Below are 19,493 nucleotides of genomic sequence, written 5' to 3'. Positions count from 1 at the left end.
ATTTATGGTGTCCATCGAAACAATCTGCTCAAAAATGGACTCCAGTATATGATCTTGCAAGTTGCAATAGTGCCTTTGGCGAAACAAAGGTTGTAGCAAAGTTGTGGACAGCCCATTGTGATGCCAAGGGCTGCTTGAACGATAGAGAATAGAATGATGAATAATATAAAATCAGATGATATGACATCATGCCAGGCAACTTAGTATTAAAATTCAAGGTTGTTTTACGAACTGACTGATTTGACATGCAATTTATACAAAGGCCAGATGTAAATAGGAGAAAATTTGTGATAATAACAGATTTATTTCCACCATTACGTCACATACCACTTTAGCAGCAGCACTCACTTAGCCTGAAAAAAGAATCTTCATTGGCTATAGGACCAATGATGGTGATTTAAATCACTACTTGTGAGCAGAGTTGTATTTTATTGAGGGCTGGAAGCTTAATCCTCTGGTAAAGAGTGTGCGATTCTGTTAAAATTACTCTGTGTCAACTTTCCTATTTTATTATAAAATCAGGAAATGAACTTTTAGCGACACTATCGGCGAAGCAGTTTGAAGTAAGACATAAAACCTGGGCATGCTGAATTATCTAAAATATATTAATTGCATCAGTCCCTTTATATCTCTCCACTCCGGGGTGTACAGCCAAAAATAGCCTCAATCATGTGAAACAATTCCTTGTATAAAATATAAATTTTTAAAAATTTAAATAAAATCATGCAGTACGAAAAATCTATGAATATGTAATGCACTTTGTTGCTTTCAATAAGGTCATCACAGTATGTACAAAAACTTTATCGGAAGAATTAATACGATCGAGTACTTGGTCTTTCACAGGCAAATGAGGTTTTTCCAAAAACGGTGTTTCTATAACTGCATGCATTAGATCGGAGTGAAATTCGGCACCGGGCGAATGAGTAGGTAGAAAATCATCGTCATATTCAGTTATCTCCAGCCTGTTAATGATGAGTATTTTTGTGTAGAACAATAATTTATAAATGCTCGTCTGCGTAGTTCAAATGATCCTAAGTGTTTTACATTAGGTATGGCCTGAGGACTGTTACCTTGAGAAAGTTACTATTAAATTGTGTACGTTGTATTGCATTTTAATCGAAATAAATACGCAGGTATGTCTCTTTTAGTCTTGATGAAAATGCGATCAACATGCCCAACCATGTGCTGCATTTATCTCCAAATTACAACTGTAGGAAGCATATCAAAAGAACATAATGGTTGAGAGTGGGAACCCTTGGCATACACGACTCAAGGAATGATTTTGTATAGCACCAGTGACATTTAATGATAAATTTATTTATTCATTATCCCATTGATATTGCAACATTAAAAATAAAATTTTTGCCACAAAATCAAAATATCATTTTTAGTACAGACGTGTTGAGTGTGAATTTGGCAAAATAGAATAAAACTTACAATACTAAATCCTACACATGACCTTGTTCCACCTCACCTGTGTGTTTTTCTTTCATCCACCAAGAATAAACTCCAGTCATCTTCTGTTATCTTAGGAGCTGGAGGGACAGGAGCAACAAACACATCAGTTGGTGGTGCCTCCATCTTCCTTGTGTCACCATGTCCCAACCATGGTGCCACCTGAAAATTCATATCGGACAAGTATTAGATTTGGATATCAGAATTTCATAAAAAAAATTTGCTTGGAGCTAGATCATGCACATTCTCAAAAGTAAGGACTTATCAGGAGTAACTGTAATCAAATAGAAATATGGTGGTGCGTAGGCCTGCAGTAAATGCAGACTAATGTGAGACTTGAAGAAAATGTGATCAGGAGTAAAAAAAACTATGAGGCAGAAGAATACAGTCCGTTTCAATATGTGTAAAATTAGCACAATAACGTCAACAACATGTCACCAGGTCATATGGATTGATTGTAAGCTGAATTGATAATACAGGAGTATGATTATACTACTATATGAAACACTCTGTGGAATGTGTCAAACATGTCCAAAACATGCTCATGCCATTTTGCCCCAAATCAAAGATAAAATAATAATTTTCTCAAGTATACCTCTTTGTTGTTCTGTTCTTCGGTAGTAAATATCATAAAAACGATATGATTTTTCATATATGATAACACCAGTGTATGGAAAAAGATATTACCTGTAACACAATCTGATTTTTTGTGACTGATGCATTCCATTTGCTCCAACAGAAAGCAAAAGCTGATGATAATAATCCCATTTGCTCATAAATTTCTTCCAAATCTAGCACCTTAGGGTGGAAAAAGAAACAACAGTATTCATTATTCGAGTGACAAACAAAAGGCTTTTCACTTATAGCTGTTACAATAACGTTATTTTACGCACGACTTCTGACATAGAATCTAGGTTTTACGATATCAAAACGTATAGCTTTCAGTAAATAAGATAATGTTGAGTGCAAAGTACAGAGAGATTGTACTTGGAATTACTTGAAATTAGATTGAGAATTGTTTACAATATCTAGAAAGCATTTCAATTACTCTTTTGGTCACACTCAAAATAAATATGCTTTAATCTAAACTCTAAAGATACGTATTTTCTCGAAATTACGCCTATCTCGCGAATAAGCCGACTCCCTAATACCAGCTTCAAAATAGTGAATTTATAAAAATTCGCATATACGCCGTTTCTACAAATCGTAATGGAAGACAGCACTTTGCGGATTATTGTCAACATAAAAGGAATTAAATCAGCGCCGACTTGAAGTACCGAATGTATGACATGAGAACATTTTTGATTGAAAATATTTTACAATCCTTATTTTATATTAACGTAGTCGAGATATCCTGAGCGGCAACGGCAATAAATTTGGTTATTTTTCGCAAGTCTTCTCAAACATGATTTGTGTAAGCTTCATATATGGGCTGATATATTTTATAATGTATGCCAAAGTGTCTGCCGATTATTTAATTGACTTTGTATACCAGCTGTTATTTGTGTTAATCCTTTAAAAACAAAAACGTGGGAAGCACTTCCTGCCCGATATCGGCACTTCAGAAAGAAAACGCTACCACGAGATAACGTAATTGATTTATGACCCTTCCGTTTTGCTGATTCAGGAAAAAAACGGAAAACACAGCTGTTGCCTAACCCATGGACGTACAGCAATATTTATCACACCATATTCATATGTTATTTCAACTTTTCAGTTAAATGGTTGTTCAAAATAATTGAAATTACGGTTTTATTGTTAAGAATTAATGATGTGACTGTGAGTATTATTCTACCTGATTCTTACTTGTAAATTTATGTTAATAACGTCTATATTGCTTTTCAATGCGCGGTGATTTGTATTAATGAAGGGATAAAACAGAAGGGATCAGCATAAAACAATTTCTTTTAAATCGAATGTTGTATTAACACATTCTTATAAATCGCTGATTCGGAAGTTGCTATTAAAAGGATTTTCAAACGTCCTAGAATGAATGTCATTTTGTGACATATTTACAAGCTCCATTATTTCGATGTTGCTCCGTAATGCGATTTGAATAATTTTATTTATCATTCAATTTTAAATATTGTGTCATCACCTCAACAGCGTAAGCGATGTCATGCATATGTAATGGTAAATATTTCAATTATAACGGAGATAAGAGTCTTTATCAGCGCAACTGAAAAGGATAACATATCGTAAAGGTGATCAAAATGAGGGCGCCGTTACTTGCGTTGTACCGCGATAGTGCACTAAATGATAACGTTTCACCACGAAACGCTGGCCGTAAATCGACGCCAATCAGACTGTACAAGCGTCACGTGTTTAACAACCAATCACAGACTGTACGAGCCATCAGCTGTATGATGAGACAATCACACCGGCACAAGCGATTGTGTGTGTGCGTTCTTTATCGTGAGAACTTGGTGCGGTTTGAAGCGTTTGGAATTACCGGCAAGTTAGCTAAATGTCAATCTCGTTGCGTGATCAAAGTCATGCGCGAATGAGTCGAATTTTTTATGCAATCTGAGGTATGCGAGTATAAGCCGCCCCCTTAGTTTGGCAACTTTTTTTTTGTGTTTTAAACTCGGCGTATGTGCGAAAATATACGGTAATTGGTTTCAATTCAAAAAACAGCTTTTTGACCAAATTTTCTGCTTATTACTGGATGTCCCAGAAGTTATTTACTCGATAGAGGATAGGTTTGGCACGATTGAATGTAGACAGTACTGTTACATACAATATTCTAGTCCTAAGTGACCTTGCCAGTTTATTTTTTCTCAAACCACAGTAATACGCACTCAGAAGTAATACTGTATAGGCTCATCTTCTGAGCAACAATATTGCAAGTCGCTGAAATGCCAACAGCTAAATAAACTATATTGGATTAGGATGTTGCTAATATCAGCCGTGATATCTAAATTATTCAGACAATACACAAACAATACCTTTTCCTGTATGCTGACAAATTTATTTGAATCCTCAGCAGGAAAAATATTTATTCCGGCTTGTCTCAATCCAATCATAAGATCTCTGGGACTCATCCATCTTTCATACAAGTGTTTCAATTCAGTTGCACGAGCATCAACATCTTCTGGTGCTTGTAATCTACATTCAGATTCCTGAGCATTTAAAACGAAAGATTTTTTTTATTTTTATGTATTCAAACTAGTTTTTCCACGGTTTCAAACTTCGATTGACATATCAATAATGGATTTTTTATGATTTTTAAAACAAGTTAGATCTAAATTTTTTATATGCTGAGTCAAGATTTAAAAGCGAAAAATCACTAAAGGCGAACCCTATCCAGAGAATCATGCGAACTAAAAATGTTTTTTTTTTAACTGAACTTCTTCATTCATATAAATATAGTTTGTTAAATGACTTGCAACATGTCTGAAAATTCTTATCCGGCAAAGTATTAGTCTGATAAATATTGTGCTTCTGTGATATTTCAAATATTTTTGGCATATCAAAAAAACAGACTATTTGATTTCGAAGTGAACAAGAATATTTACAATGGAGAACCTATTATTCATCGTAGTCATTGGTGTCTTCAACTAATTTATCTCATCAGGGCAACATACCTTAATTTCAATAAAAGTTTCTGCAATAGCTGCTGTGACTGTGAGTAAAGTGTGATTGAGTCCAAGTGGACGAAGTTCCCATTGCTGAAATGGCATGTTGACGTGCGAATCTTGCATCAGACAAAATGTTCCAAAGTTTCTAGTTTTGAATGAAAGGCTTTTTGTTTCTTCAGTGTATTCAATATCATTGACTCCTGTCGTTTTCCAATGACAATCTAAAAAATTAATAACCAGATTACAGTCTTTGGTCTGGTTACAATGGAAAAGGATCTAGACACATCTTAGAGTATCAATATTATCACATTGAATCGATGTCGATGATATGCAGTTTCAATAATTTCCCACGAAGCGAAATAATAATTAATTCAAGAAATGTTTAGTATGTGTTTCACTTTGCTATTACAGGTCGGAAATAAAAATTCTCTATTCTCATATTAGTACCGGGTAGTTTGCCATAATTATGTTTAAGCCATTTTCAAAGACAAATATGGGGTGATATTAGCTTGCCACGAAAACACTTTGACACAGGTCTGGAAGAAGGCAAATAATGTGTCACTGATTACATAATGTTGACAATGTAGTGGCCCAACAAAAAGAATAATTTGTCTTGGCATTAAGAAAAACCTGATAATGTGATAAGAAAATGATGTGATGATATAAATCTCTTTCAATCTCTAATATTCACCTTCTGGATCCCATTTTGCAACTTGAGGTTCTTCAAAAAACATGACGTCGGATGGTAACTGGAGTGAAAGTCCGAGTGGAGGTTGAGTTTGTTCTGATATAAATTTTGAAGGAGACTCTGTATCTCGGTTTTCTTCCTTGGCAGATGCAGCACGCGATGACGGCTTAGGTGCAAATGCTTCTGATGGATATTCAACAACTGTGATTGGCTCATCAACAACCTTAATAAAATTAATATAACCAGGAATATAAACAATAATTTTTTTCAGTGATTACAAATTCCCCTTTGATATCTGAATTTAAGCACTAATTTATCAAATGGGGAATTAATATCATTGATAAACATCTGTTGAAAAAAATCAAGCAGAATAGCATTTAAAATTTTGCACCTGACGCAATGTCCAACCTTTCACTGTTATTGGTTGTGGAGGAAGCTTTACAAGATCAACATGAAATACTCCTCCTATCTGTTGATATTGTCTCAGATCAACAACGTCTTCATCGAGAATATCATCATCTAATTCATCGATTTCATCAATCTTTATTTCAGGTGCAGGAGTACTTGCATCATCACCTGTTTATTAGAAGTGCTCAGTTACGGGGAGGCAAAGTTGGGAGAAATTTACACTTCGACTCTGGGTTGAGGAAAATTTCATATAGACTCGTGACTTCTAGTTGACAAATATTATAATTCCAATTCTAGGTTGTCTAAAATTTCAACTCTTCAAACTCCGAACTGAGATAATCAAGTTTGAATAACAAAAAGAGTACGCAAGACTCCTTCACAGATTGTTTTAATTCTTGGTAAATTTAAAGCCTTTAGAGTTGCTGTGGAAAAGCTTGAATTCTTCGAAGTTTGATCACCTTTGAAGGTATTAAAATTAGAGTCCAGTGAATTCAAAATTCCGACTCAGACTACTGGCAGTTGGAAAACATGACTCCATCTTTAATGAAAATAAGTAAACTCTGGCTCCACCCACCATCTCAATCAGGCCATAATAAATTGGGTACGCAATGTAAAAACAGAAGGATTACATTCGTTCCAAAAATGGTAGTGCATCCTTACTTAAGATCAGCTGCTTATACAGAAGTTTGGTTGGAATTTAGGTGTGAAAATGAAGTATAAAAACCCCTATGACGCCAGAAGTTAGGCCAAACAGCAAAGATGAAGATCATAAATCATATTCTCTGAATTGAATTCACCTTCTTTAGTTTCCTCTCCCTCAACTTCTTTCACTTCTCCCTCTTTTGTTGATCCAGCAGTTTCGCTCAATGCACTCTGAACAATAAATAGATCACTATTGACAAAAATGCTACCAGTATATTTGACCTAGTCAATGCAAAAAAGAAAGTTTTCTGCTATTGAACACTAAATCACAATTTCATTCTGTAATTATTCTATAAAAGCAATATGCCGAATCAGTAGTCCAATTTTCCACCATACAGAGCAATAAAATTAAATCAAGCAAGAATTTTATGTCAGGGTGAAAAAAATGTTTCAAAACTCATGACAAATTTACTTTTTACTATGCAAATTACAGAAAATAAAAATGGAAACAAAATTTGACTCAATTTTTATAAAATTTCGAAAAGGAAAGTCTTATTAAAAACATATGTGCATTTAATTAATGGATATGTGAGTGCGTCACTTTAAAATAGTCTAATAAATTTTGCAGGATACAAGATTAAAAAATTATTTTAATTTTTAAAAAAAATCTCACTTTTCTTCCATCATCAACGGTTGACTTAGTTTCATTTGCATCTTGTTCTCCTCCTTCTTCTGTTTTCTCTCCTTCAACAACTTCTTCCTGTTTACCTTCTTCCTGGTTCACGACCTCTTCTTCTGTTAGAATAGACAATTTTAGAGAACAGTGTAATATGAATTGAAAATTTCAATTAATTTACATTAAAATTTATTAGTAAGAAAAAGTTTCAGAGTACATGCACATTTAAGCCATGTAATACACGAGAATGCCTGATATAGTCTTCTCACAATATTAATTTTTTTTATATCTTTCCATGTTAAGCACTAAACGAGCGAGATAAAAATTAATTATTTTATTTTTCATTTTCCCCCAAAAAATTACCTTTCAAATGCGTCATGATTTATAATACAGAAAGTAAAAGCGTCATGAGTTTGGCAACCTCTGACATAAAAAATTTCATTACCTGCTGGTTGAACCTTTTTTTGCTTGGGATAAAATGTTGAGCATTGGTGAGAATAAGAATCATATTTTGTTGTCAGGTTTCTTACTGAAAATAGAAGATACAAGATTGATGAAAATTTACTTAATGTTAAACTCGGAGGGTACTCATGTATGGGCCACCAACTCTGGCACACAGAAGAAAATAGCTTTTGTGAGCTTAATTAGTCAATAAAATAACAGAACTATGAACTTACAAAAACTATGGCCCAGTTGACAATCGCTATGTAAAATTACAAGATATGGAATCAGATTTTGATTCACAGTTAACTGAGTCTAGGATATATTGAAGTGAGAATGTCATTTTTATTGAAAAAATTTGCCCAAAGAAAAGTCACTCAAAAGCACAGGAGACTCATTTCTGAGTAAAGTAAGCAGCGCCAACTGAGAAGCAAAGAACTTCTGAAACTATACAGAATTGGGGTGGTACATTGGCACTCCAGAAGTGTGTGTACCAATATGGAGATAACTAATTTTGTTCACCTACTTTACATCAAGTTGTGTAAAGGGACTGAAACACATGGGCAGGGGGTATAATCATTTGGCTAACACAGGTACTCCCCGAACTCGTAATAGAACTGAAATAATGAAAATCGCTATGAAATTATGGCCTAAGCCTAACCTGGTACACATACTACGGGAGTACCGGTGCATTACATGTCAATGATTGATGCGAGATCCGAAACATCTATAAGGTAGCGAATTCCATATAATCAGGTTTTTGAAGAAAAAAAAGTATTGTATTGCAATTAAATTAAGGAAACATACTTGCAATTTCAGCCATTGCCAATGGTTTAGGTAAGTCAAAGGTAAAAGCTTCTGATTCAAAAGTAAATGATTTGAATCGAGGATTTTTATTGAGATTCCCCCACAACATAATAGTTTCATTTGCTCCTTTGATAACTTTTTGTAAATTTCCACTCTCAGTGTCAGCTTGATTAATGGCTTCCTGGAAAAAGAAAACAGTTTACGAGCAACTTGAAAACATTTTGTTTCAAATACACTGGCTAGTATGAAACATGGATAAAAATTTTCCATTTACGCTGTGAGAATCAGGGCGGTCCAGAAGTGTGTGTACTAATATGTAGATAACTAATTTTGTTCGCCTACTTTACATCAAGTCGTGTAAAGGGACTGAAACCTATGGGCAAGGGGTATATTCACTTTTCTAACACAGACAGTCCCCAACTCCTAATAGAACTAAAATAAGGAAAATTAAAATAAAATTATGGCCTAACCCTAACCAGGTACACAGACTACGGGAGTACCTGAGTCAGATTTAAAAATAGCTGACTACTATTCCATAAAAAAGTTCAACATGTTTTTCACTCTGAACAAGTCTATTTGTAAGCGGCCACTGATATGTAAGAAGACCGGTATCTGTCCATTTTTGCATTGCATACATACCTAATTTGTTACAACCTGAGTGAGGTCGTGGGCATGGAATTCAAACCCAAGACTTTAACCTGTCTGTGATGCTAACATAGTCAATTCGAAAGTTTTATTATCCAGGTCATTGCATCACAGGGATATAAATGCTAAGATGCAGCATTAATCTCTTAATAAATAGTTATATTTAGGAAAACACTGAGTAGATTGAATTATTTTGTTATTGAATAGCAACACTGTTTAAAGTTCGATTTTTCAAAGTGAGGACATGAAAACTAGCCAAAAATTGAATTACTTATGGATATTCAATTTGTAAGCTACCAATGTATACTGCATACAGATTTGCTGCTGTGAGAGAGATATAAAATTACTTGTGACCAGGGAAATAAGTAAGCTAGATGAATCCAACATATTCAATCTTACTTTCAGAATTTTTAATGTTCCTTCATTGTATCGTTGCAAAATGAGATCTTGTAATGCCAGCATTGTTGATTTGAATTCAGTCTCTTGTTCTGGTGTTACATCTTCTTCTGGGGTGTCATCCAATAAAAAATCCAGTTCATATATTAACTGAAATAAAGAAATTCAATTATTAATACTGATAGATATGGCAGGGTGTCCAAAACAACTATTCGAATGCGCTGAAAATTGGTTATAATTGATGAAAAAAATATCAACTTTTTTGCATTTCTGACAATTCAGAAAGTATAAAATAAACCTTAAAATAGCTTCTCCACAGATTTCTTTTTTAAAAATACTCAAATATAGAATAGATTTGATATTCTATTGGAAATAGGTTTTAGAATGCATGAAAAATAGAAAATTATTTGATTCGAAACTTCCTTGTATGACAAGAAAAATCAATAGAGTTATATTAGTAATTAATTGGTGAACACGGTGAGATTAACATTGAGTGTTGGGCAAGAAAATGGCCAAAACTTATCAAATTTATTCGAATAGTATAATTTGCCACTTCACATAAAAAAGGAAATTCCTTGTAATTATGAAATATACTTTTAATGCTTCTCTTCCAAAAATAGCGGCTTCATACTTACAGTGCACATATCCTTATCAGGAATGATTGCATAAAAACGCATATCCTTAATAATACGAATAATGGTGCAAATGAAGAATAAAAAACTGATTCTTACAGCATAAATATCTTTCAATTCTTCCAAAATAACATTGATTTCATCTGATCCAGTTTCTTTTGTCAAATTAATGAAAGTATTTATCTGAGTAAGAATGGTGGGATCTGGACTTCCATCACATCTCATGTATCTTCCCCACTGCATAATGAAATAAAAAACTATTTGATATAAAATCAAGCATGGCCATTATAATCTATTCTTGTCTAGGTTATATAAGGAAGTTGCAATTTATCAATGAGTCTGTCAAAAAGTACTGTTTGCAGTAGCATCTACATTGTGAGATGAGATTACAGAAAAATTGCTGTTTTCCTAAACTATTAGAATTTCATAATATATATCGACATTTCTGCAAAATATAAAATAAATAAAAGATTGGAATAATATTTTGTATCAAAATAAGATGATTTTTGAAAATCGCTTTTATAAAACTGAATTATTATAATATTTACATACTGATTTAAAGGGAAATTTGGAGAATCACCCCCAACTAGAGATTTATAAAGCTTATGTGAGGAAAGTTTCTTCTCACTTTTATTTGAGGGATCAGGACCTCGCTTGGAGCAATTTTCCAGTGTGAGATTTGCTTAAAGAAGCAGGAATATTGTCTACTTTGAACAGTTGATTGAGGATAAACATCATTCAAATACAAAAAAATATATAACTATTTTAAATTGCGTCGCGACGAACCTCAACAGTTCTTCAAGAAGCAACCCCTACCCATTTTATAGAAAACTGAGGTAAAATAAAATCATGTAATTCAATTCAAATAAATTTTGTTCTTACTGCTGCATGAGCTCTTCTGTCATTTTCTAGTATTTCCACATGCTTCTTAATAGCAGTTAATTTATCTTCAGTTTCTCTCAATTGCTGTTCTCGACGTGATTCCTCTAACGCTTCAAGCTTTGCAAGTTCTTCTTTCTCTTTAAGCTGATGAGAAATAACATTCATATTCATCAATGGTATTTAAATACTACCAGATATAAAGCAGGACATACTGTTTATGCAAAAGATCGGCCAATGGTTAGCACTTTGATGTAGCAGTGTTTGCATTATTGGTTAGAAATATTGAGTACTCGAGTTGGACGAGTTATTTGTCAAAGACTAAAATCAACTCGGGTCATCTGAGTGAAATGACTCTGACTCAACTAACAGTCAGTAAAACTTAGATCCGTGATTTGGCTTGACTTTCGACTTAAACTTGACTTGAGACTAGGATGACCTGTGACTCGACTTGGCTCGTGACTCAGGGTTTGCGAACTTAAACCAAAACTGGTTGCGCAGATTGCAATCTCTACAGTCATATACTGATATAGAAAGCCAAATCAAAACATATCAGTAGGCACATTTCTCCGATTCCAAGAATAGCCCCCACATTGAAAGACATCAGTTATAACAGTGGGTGCAAACTTCTCCTATACGAGACACTCTGGGCCTTCGTATAGACTCAAAATGACAAACTGGCTCTGCACAATAAACAAAAAGGAAGTGCAAGCATTCACAATTTTGATCATATGAGACAAATGAGACGTTTTAGAGAAAAATAAAGTGATTGTTTTATTGAACCAAATGTCTGGACATCTTGGAATCGAAGAAATGCTGAAATGTACCCTACTGTATATACCAATTCAAATAGCCTACCTCCTTTTCCAATCTTTCCTTTTCTTCTTGTTCTGCTTTTTTTCTTGCTTCTTCTTCCTCTTGTAACTTAATATCTTCTTCATCTTTCTTTTTATCTTTTTCTCCCCCGCGACTTTGTCCCTTGGTTGGAGTGGATTTTCCAGAACGATTGGCTGATTTGGGAGGCTAAATTAAACATTTTGTACATGCAAGTTCATCTCAATCTTTTATTTTGGCATAGAAAATCCAGAATTTAGCTATTATGAAGTAGATATATATAAACGAACTTACCATTTCTCAGCTTTGCAACGCTAGATATTCGAATATTCTTTCACTGGAAACTAGAAAATCAAATAAAGACTGAACGAACGGCTACGGAAACCTCAGAAAAGTATTACATATCCATGGTAACGAATACTGGAGCGATTCTTAAATGGCGCAAGAGAGTTGAATTGTTGAATATATTTTCATCCGCCGAAGACTTTTTAGATCATCAAATGATAGTTTGGGGTTTTTCGGAAATAGACGATTCAATTAATTGATAATTACCCTCAGTAATTTTGGCATAGAAAAGAAATATCGAAACGAACAATAGCTCGTGTTCTCGAGTTGTAAAAAGACGTAGCAAATTTACATAAATTTAGGATAAGAAGTGCCTAGGTTTGTCAAAATCAGACCACAAAACGCTGACAAAAACCTAATACTTGATCATTGGCTCGAATTTTGATTTCTACTTGACTTTGTCTTGTTTTGAATATGTTCAATTTGTCATCATAAAATGTACCAAATCAGAAAAAGATTGTAAAACAACAGTTTTTCGCGATACACATGAAGATCGTTCATGGAACACCAGTGTTCACTAGTCTAGTTCATTTACATATGTTGCTTTGCGAAATTCGAACCCGGGACTTCATTTTCTCTTTTCGTGGAGAAGAAAGCAGACATATTGATTTTATAATAGGACAGACCACATTATTTTCCTGGTTTTCAGACTGAGTTTATTTAACAGATCGGTATTCTTTGTAGAAAACATTTTTGAAATATTTATGCTACAAAAAATCATTTTTCTCAACATGAATAATCTATTCCAAATAGGTTGACCTCCAAACGTCAATAGCAGAAAGGTAATACTACTAACCGACAGGTCTTCAGAAGAGCATCCAAAACATGGTAAATAATCCGAAACTGATGTTTTGTTTAACCGACAGGTCTTCAGAAGAGCATCCAAAACATGGTAAATAATCCGAAACTGATGTTTTGTTGATTCAAACAAGCGATCAATATTATTATTATATTTATCATCAAATATATTTCAATTTTCATCCTCTTCTAAAATTTGTTACACAGAGAATCATTGGAATTGTTTTTCTCTAATTATTTAGTGCTCTTTTATATCACCATAAAAATTACTTTAAATGGTAAGAGCCATTTATTAATATAGATTAATTATTTTCTGTCCCAAATGACAATGAGGCAAAGCTTGAACACTGGTTAAGAAAAGTTAATCTTATTACGGTAACGAGACCTATGAATTATTTAAGCATCGCGTTGTGTTCATAATGTCCTGTCATGTTGCCACACTGTAAAATAAACAGTTCTTATCAACAAACAAAAGTAAATGGTATTTTACTTTCATGCATAAAACATAGTGTTGCGGAGAATAAATAGATTGCAGTAGGGTATTGCACTTGGAAGGTCTTGGGATAGCATTAAGGTGAGCATTGGCAAGGCTTGTATTCTTCAGTGTATTGTGTTGAAGTACAGGGTAATGGATTACGTTACTTTAGAACAGCGTTTTCCAAACTGTGTTCCGCGAGCGTCGTCCAAGTGTTCCGTAAAAAAGGGATCAAATCACGACTAAATTGGTCGCCATGGCGATCTCATGATCGTGAAATTGTAGCCCAACTGGTGACCGGTCAATATCGCGTCAGCGTCGGCCCAAAGTGGACTTTTTGAGGGTAGTGCTATTTTCGTTTACTGTCGGCCTAGGTTTTTGACTGTCAAGTTCATCATCAAATTTACAGCAAACTTTTGGGTTTTGCTATAGGCAAATGTGTAGCCCTAAAAAAATAGAGGCAAAAAGTCAACTCTTCTTCTTCCATCTCTGTCTGGTTTTACTTTAAAATGCTCAAAAATCACTCATGTTCGCTAAACTCAATTCAGCAAATAAATAAACCGCAGCTCGCGAAATTGCATCAAGTAATTATATCTCCATTGTTACGCTACATTCGAGGCAAACGCTACGTAATAGAAAGTAAACGACATAAAAAGGTAAAATGAATTTATTGATTCAAATACACAGCATTTAAAATAAGAAACAATAACACATTTATAATAAATGCAATAAGTGAAATAGTCATAATTTAGCTATGTTTATGTGCGCGGCGCACCCTTTCGGAGCCGCTGCATTACACCATTCTTTTTTTATCAATTTTATCCTTTTATTTCCTGGTGTTCCGCGAGGTGAGATAAAAAGCGTAAGTGTTTCGTGACCAAAAAAGTTTGGGAAACGCTGCTTTAGAACATTCTACGAGGAATGGTCATGAGGGAAGAATATTAAGAGCAAACGAATATGTTTAAATTTTTCATTCAAAAGGCATACTATCATGAACACGAACTTGAAATAAACTGACTATGGAGATAGGTTAGAATAGCTACAAGTTAGAAAGAAGAAATCTGAGCCGCAATGTTTCTTCTGGTATTGGAGATGCGAAAATATCCTCTGCAACAATCTGAAACACAATTACAAGCTTGCTAAATGAAAGAAACATGCTACTTTGATTACCTTCCCGTGGTATCACTTTCCCATGTAGTTTCTATCGCTATGCCTCGAGTATGAAAGTGACGTTGTTCGTCTAATAGTTAGAGTGTGGTAATCTTCTACAATACAATAAAAGGGGAAATCGTTTACAAGGCAACGAACGATTTATTGTCCAAATTGAATAAAACACATATTTGCATCAAAATGATCTCTGGCATGGTAGCCGAATAATATTATTCTCATCGTTTCACGTGACTCTTTTCACGATGTTTGTTATGACGGTTTGCACTCGTGATTCTTTTCAAGTCCCATCAATTGACCGCGAAGCGTAAAAAAAACGTTTCTTTTTTACTCGGGCGTTCCGCCGTGCGCGCACAATTCTTTTCTTATTTTTACGTCATCGTAATTTTCCCGAAGCTTTCGATGTATTTTCGTAGCGGAATAAAAGGGGGACATCTTTTAAAATTACATCAAAGAGAGAATTTAACCGCGCGGAATACGTATGTCAGCAGTTATGTTAAGTACAAATTCAGCTGTCTTATATATGGAACTAAAATTAGGTCCTACACATAAAGGTGCTAGACAAGAGCAGGAAGGGAAATGTATTTCCAAAAGAGACTGTCGTTATATATGCTAAAATAAGCCACAACAATATGTGTATGTCTCCCTTGAGATGTACAGTATGTCTCGAATCGAGACAAACTTTTTTCGAGTTTTCAACTTGTAATCGTGAGTTAATTACGGGGACGAAAAATCATAAATCAATTAAGAGCTATAAGGAATGTGAAGTTAACCCGCCACGCCCCGCGCGTAGCAACATTTACGTTTAGCCTGATGATAATCAGTATATCGATATTACGTGTTCATGGATTTGATAAAATCGAATCTATATTCAATATAGTCAAAAGCAAATAAGGTACGGAAAACATTAATATTCGGAAAGATTTTACACTTTTTGAGCTTACCGCATCATGATTCTTTGCAAGGTAATCATCACCTGAAGAAAATCCATTGATGGCTTTTGTTGTGGGCAATGCCCGGTTATTTTCTTTTCGATTGAATAATAATCTAGTTTATTATTGCAAGCAAAATCACATTTCAGCTGAATAAATATCTAAACGTGAGTAAGCAGAATTCAATCCTAATTAAACACTAGTGTTACCCTTTTTTATTATTCAGTATTAGGTGATAAGGCGATCAACGTCTAATTGGTGAAATTTTACTACAAATTTAAAGAGGAACATCGTACACACTCAAAGTGCATTAGCTTCAAACCAGCGCAACGGAGAAATTGGTTTTCAATAGATAATGGTCTTCTGAAGTGCATTTGTTATCACACCATTATACGAAAATCGAAGCGTTTGTTTTTATTGAGAGTTTGAGAGGTACTCGCATTCGACCTCAATTTAATCTTTTGAAATTCGAAAGAGATGCGGTCGCTATGTTCCCTGAAATTCTAGAATTAGGATTAACGTCGTATTTGAGACTGTGCGGTGCCTAAGGCATTATGTACTAAAATATAGTGTTCTGTGGAGATATTTTGTGTCCAGTACTCTTCACTTCCGAGATTTTCACTCAGCTAGTTCGCTCCAGATTGCGGTATTTTGTAAGCTATTGCATCGCCTCTTACGAGGTAAAATCTCTTTTGTCTTTATCTAATTCCATTGAGTTATTGCTGCACGGGTAACAATGGCCTCCCACATGTAGGATCGCGAAACACTGAAACGGAGGGTTTCAATTCTCTTACTTTCTACATTTGTATATGATTGATTTATATTTAACCGAAAAATATTTACGCCAGGACAGGACTTGTTGGACTGTGTGGGAAAATTCATGTCATAGATATACGTCAGCTACGTTTTTCCAAACCGTGTTTATACTTATTGACCGCATCCAAGCGATAAATTCATTCGCAGATAAACCATGATTATATCCGTGTGACACAGGTTATATCCTTTTAAATGCGATATGATTAGAGAGTGCACCATCACACCAATTTCTACCCTCGTTTCATTTTTAACTTAGTTGTCATATTTTACTTATTCCATGACGAACAGATGTCATTTGAAAGTAATATATATGCAGTAAGCTACAGCCGTACCATCGAAGCATGCAATTCTATAGTGTTGGCAGAGTGGCTTTATAGCTTAAAATGCAGTTATTATGAACAGCTTGTAAATTGGCGTGTCATCCATATAAACATTGTTGACTCAGATTGTTAAAACAGCGTTTTGTTGTATGAAAAGTGCAATTCTGGACAGCTCATGTCATATATATGTAATGGCTATGAATACTTGGAAATTGTGAAAAATTTCAGCGGATAAATGGTTGTGATTTAAAATAGCAACACGCTTTTAACCAAAATACATAGTCGTATTTTTTGTCAATTTAATCGGCTACCTGCAAAAGAACGTTAGATTTTCACCCGGAAATGATTCTTTTCACTCCAACTTAACTGTGGTAGAGTACACCAATGCAAACTATTTCCATTCTAATTGGCTTAGCCATACCCAGGTAAAGTGGAAGTGGAGGGTTTTACTTTATATTTGGGTACTCCCTGAAGTATGCGCACCAAGATGTCGCACAACCTGAATCCTAACCTGATACACAACCTGAGTTCAGGTTGTGCGCCATCTTGGTGCGCATACTTCAGGGAGTACCCAAATATAAAGTAAAACCCTCCACTTGTTGCTGTTTATACATATAACATCGAATTGAGTTATGACAAACAGTGTGTATGACGTCATATAAGTCGAAATATTTTAATGATCACGGGTTGATACCTCATTCACCCTCTCACATCGATAATGACTAAACCAACGTCACCCGAATGTTTTTGTCATAAGCACGCGCTATATAATCAGCACGGGTATCGTCTGTAAAGCCCATTTCAATTCCACGAATGGTAGGTATGAAATATGGAAAGCTGGGCTACTACCTGGAAAATTAGGTTTCTGAATCATTGACAAGCGACGGAAAACACACGCGTATTGGATAATAACTCATACTGACGGCAGTGAGAAATTCAGTATATACCTTTGATAATAACCCGGGCTATATTAGTAATATACATATGCCAGTAAATTTTCGCATAGTTTCAAAATCTGTCATTATCTGGTTGTATTCGAGGAATCGTGCTGTTTGATAAATCGATTGTCATTAGGTATAATCAAGTCGGCGCTAATTATATTGGATTAATGTACTGTTTCATTGAAAATGTGGAATGTATTTGTTGTCCAGCCATCCGGGAATTTCTATTTCGTTTCATGTTGTTGTGTTCGGATGCGATGTAAAGAAAGTATGATGTTTGAGATGTTTTGTGAGATTACGAGGATACTTTTTAAATGGTAGCAGGGCAGAAATCATACTAGACCAAGAGAAGGAAAACTCAAATCAGCCGTTTTGCCATCAGGGGTATGTTTTTTTTTTCTTTTTGTGTCTTTTCGATTGTCATTTACTCCACTGGATTAGGGCTAAGTGATTGTAATTGTAACAACATTTGCAAACCTAAAAGTTCCCTCTTACTGAGTTGAATGAAATTTTATACTCAAAAATTGGGTTCAATTGTACACAAAATTGGTATTTTTTAAACTATATTTTCTTCACGAAAATGGGAAAGCAATACCACATAAGTTATCATTACCAGAAAGCGTATCAAGCCTGAAATTGCATTTTAAAACATTTTTCTTGTCCAAAAAAAGAGGTTAATTTGAAATGAACTATATATGGTGATCTCAACAAATTGTACAAATATTTATTACTGACGCCGCCAGCACACTGCTATATGTAAATGTTCGTTCGTGTTCGTTTTAGATCCATTGACCTAATGCGGTAAGGCATTTCAAGTTATTAATACCAAAGGTAATTCATCAACATTTATCCGTGACGATATCTCATGGCGGGTTTTCATGCTGTCATTGAATATTAAATACCATTTTTAATGATATGTTATAGAAATATAATAAGTTGAATAAAATGACGTCTTTTGGCTATGCTATCATTAAACTCAGTTGTAAGCCTAAAGTTAGATTTCAACTCGATTTTGGATCTGTAAAAGATTGATAATTCTTAGTTTAAATACAAGTTATGCTCAACTGAATCTTGCGAGCAATCTTTCCAATCCTATGACTTTATTTTTTTCTAACGTGGCATAAAATTAGTCGTTGGCTTCATGACATTGGCATAAATGATCAAATCACTCTAGTCTAAAGCATTACAAATATCACAAATGGCGTTCATATGTAAATGTAATATTATAACAACCTTTTTTGTTTTGTTTTAACAAAAGCATAAAATGCGTTGTTGTACGTTTAAACTAGATAGGTAGGTATTCACTGATTGTTGGCACAATTAGTTTTGAGCACTATTCATATTTCGTTTTTCTATTGAACGGAAGGGAGCTCGTTTAAATTCACTGTTACTAACTATCATTTATATCAGTAATCACGATGAATGGATTTGGTTTGTTACTGTATAGAGGAAAACCTATGTTCGGCTTCTTTGTATTTCCGTTACTGTAATCAAGCATGTGATACACATAAGGACAGACAGGTTGAAAGGTGCTACATGATAATTGTCCCGTGAAAGAATGGGAGTGTCAAATTACTGCAATGAATATTTAGCGGAACGAGAATGAATTACTTTA

At 34.4% G+C, this 19,493-nt stretch overlaps 1 protein-coding gene across 1 annotated transcript; it reads right to left on the bottom strand.

Annotated features, from left to right (window-relative positions):
- Nucleotides 1-667: 667 nt before the first annotated feature.
- LOC120343515 (dynein axonemal intermediate chain 7 homolog) lies at nt 668-12,563 on the bottom strand. The gene is made up of 16 exons (XM_039412716.2): nt 12,379-12,563; nt 12,109-12,273; nt 11,254-11,397; nt 10,471-10,608; nt 9,743-9,889; nt 8,699-8,879; nt 7,896-7,979; nt 7,448-7,569; nt 6,930-7,005; nt 6,116-6,300; nt 5,728-5,947; nt 5,043-5,257; nt 4,404-4,577; nt 2,143-2,253; nt 1,475-1,617; nt 668-962 (listed from the first exon to the last, which is right to left on the bottom strand). Exons 1-16 carry the CDS (start codon nt 12,379-12,381, stop codon nt 740-742), a joined length of 2,331 nt encoding a protein of 776 aa, XP_039268650.2. The 5' UTR covers nt 12,382-12,563; the 3' UTR covers nt 668-739.
- Nucleotides 12,564-19,493: the final 6,930 nt, after the last annotated feature.

Source organism: Styela clava, chromosome 3 (genome assembly GCF_964204865.1).
Source record: "Styela clava chromosome 3, kaStyClav1.hap1.2, whole genome shotgun sequence".
NCBI lineage: Eukaryota > Metazoa > Chordata > Ascidiacea > Stolidobranchia > Styelidae > Styela > Styela clava.
The sequence above is the reverse complement of the archived record's forward strand: the minus strand, read 5'-3'. Positions and strand labels throughout refer to the sequence as shown.

Coding starts and splice junctions, on each gene's coding strand:
- LOC120343515 (XM_039412716.2), bottom strand. Junction 8,880..9,742: donor GAACATTAAAAATTCTGAAA/GTAAGATTGAAT, acceptor TTCTTTTTCCAG/GAAGCCATTAATCAAGCTGA. Junction 6,301..6,929: donor GGGAGAGGAAACTAAAGAAG/GTGAATTCAATT, acceptor TCTAATAAACAG/GTGATGATGCAAGTACTCCT.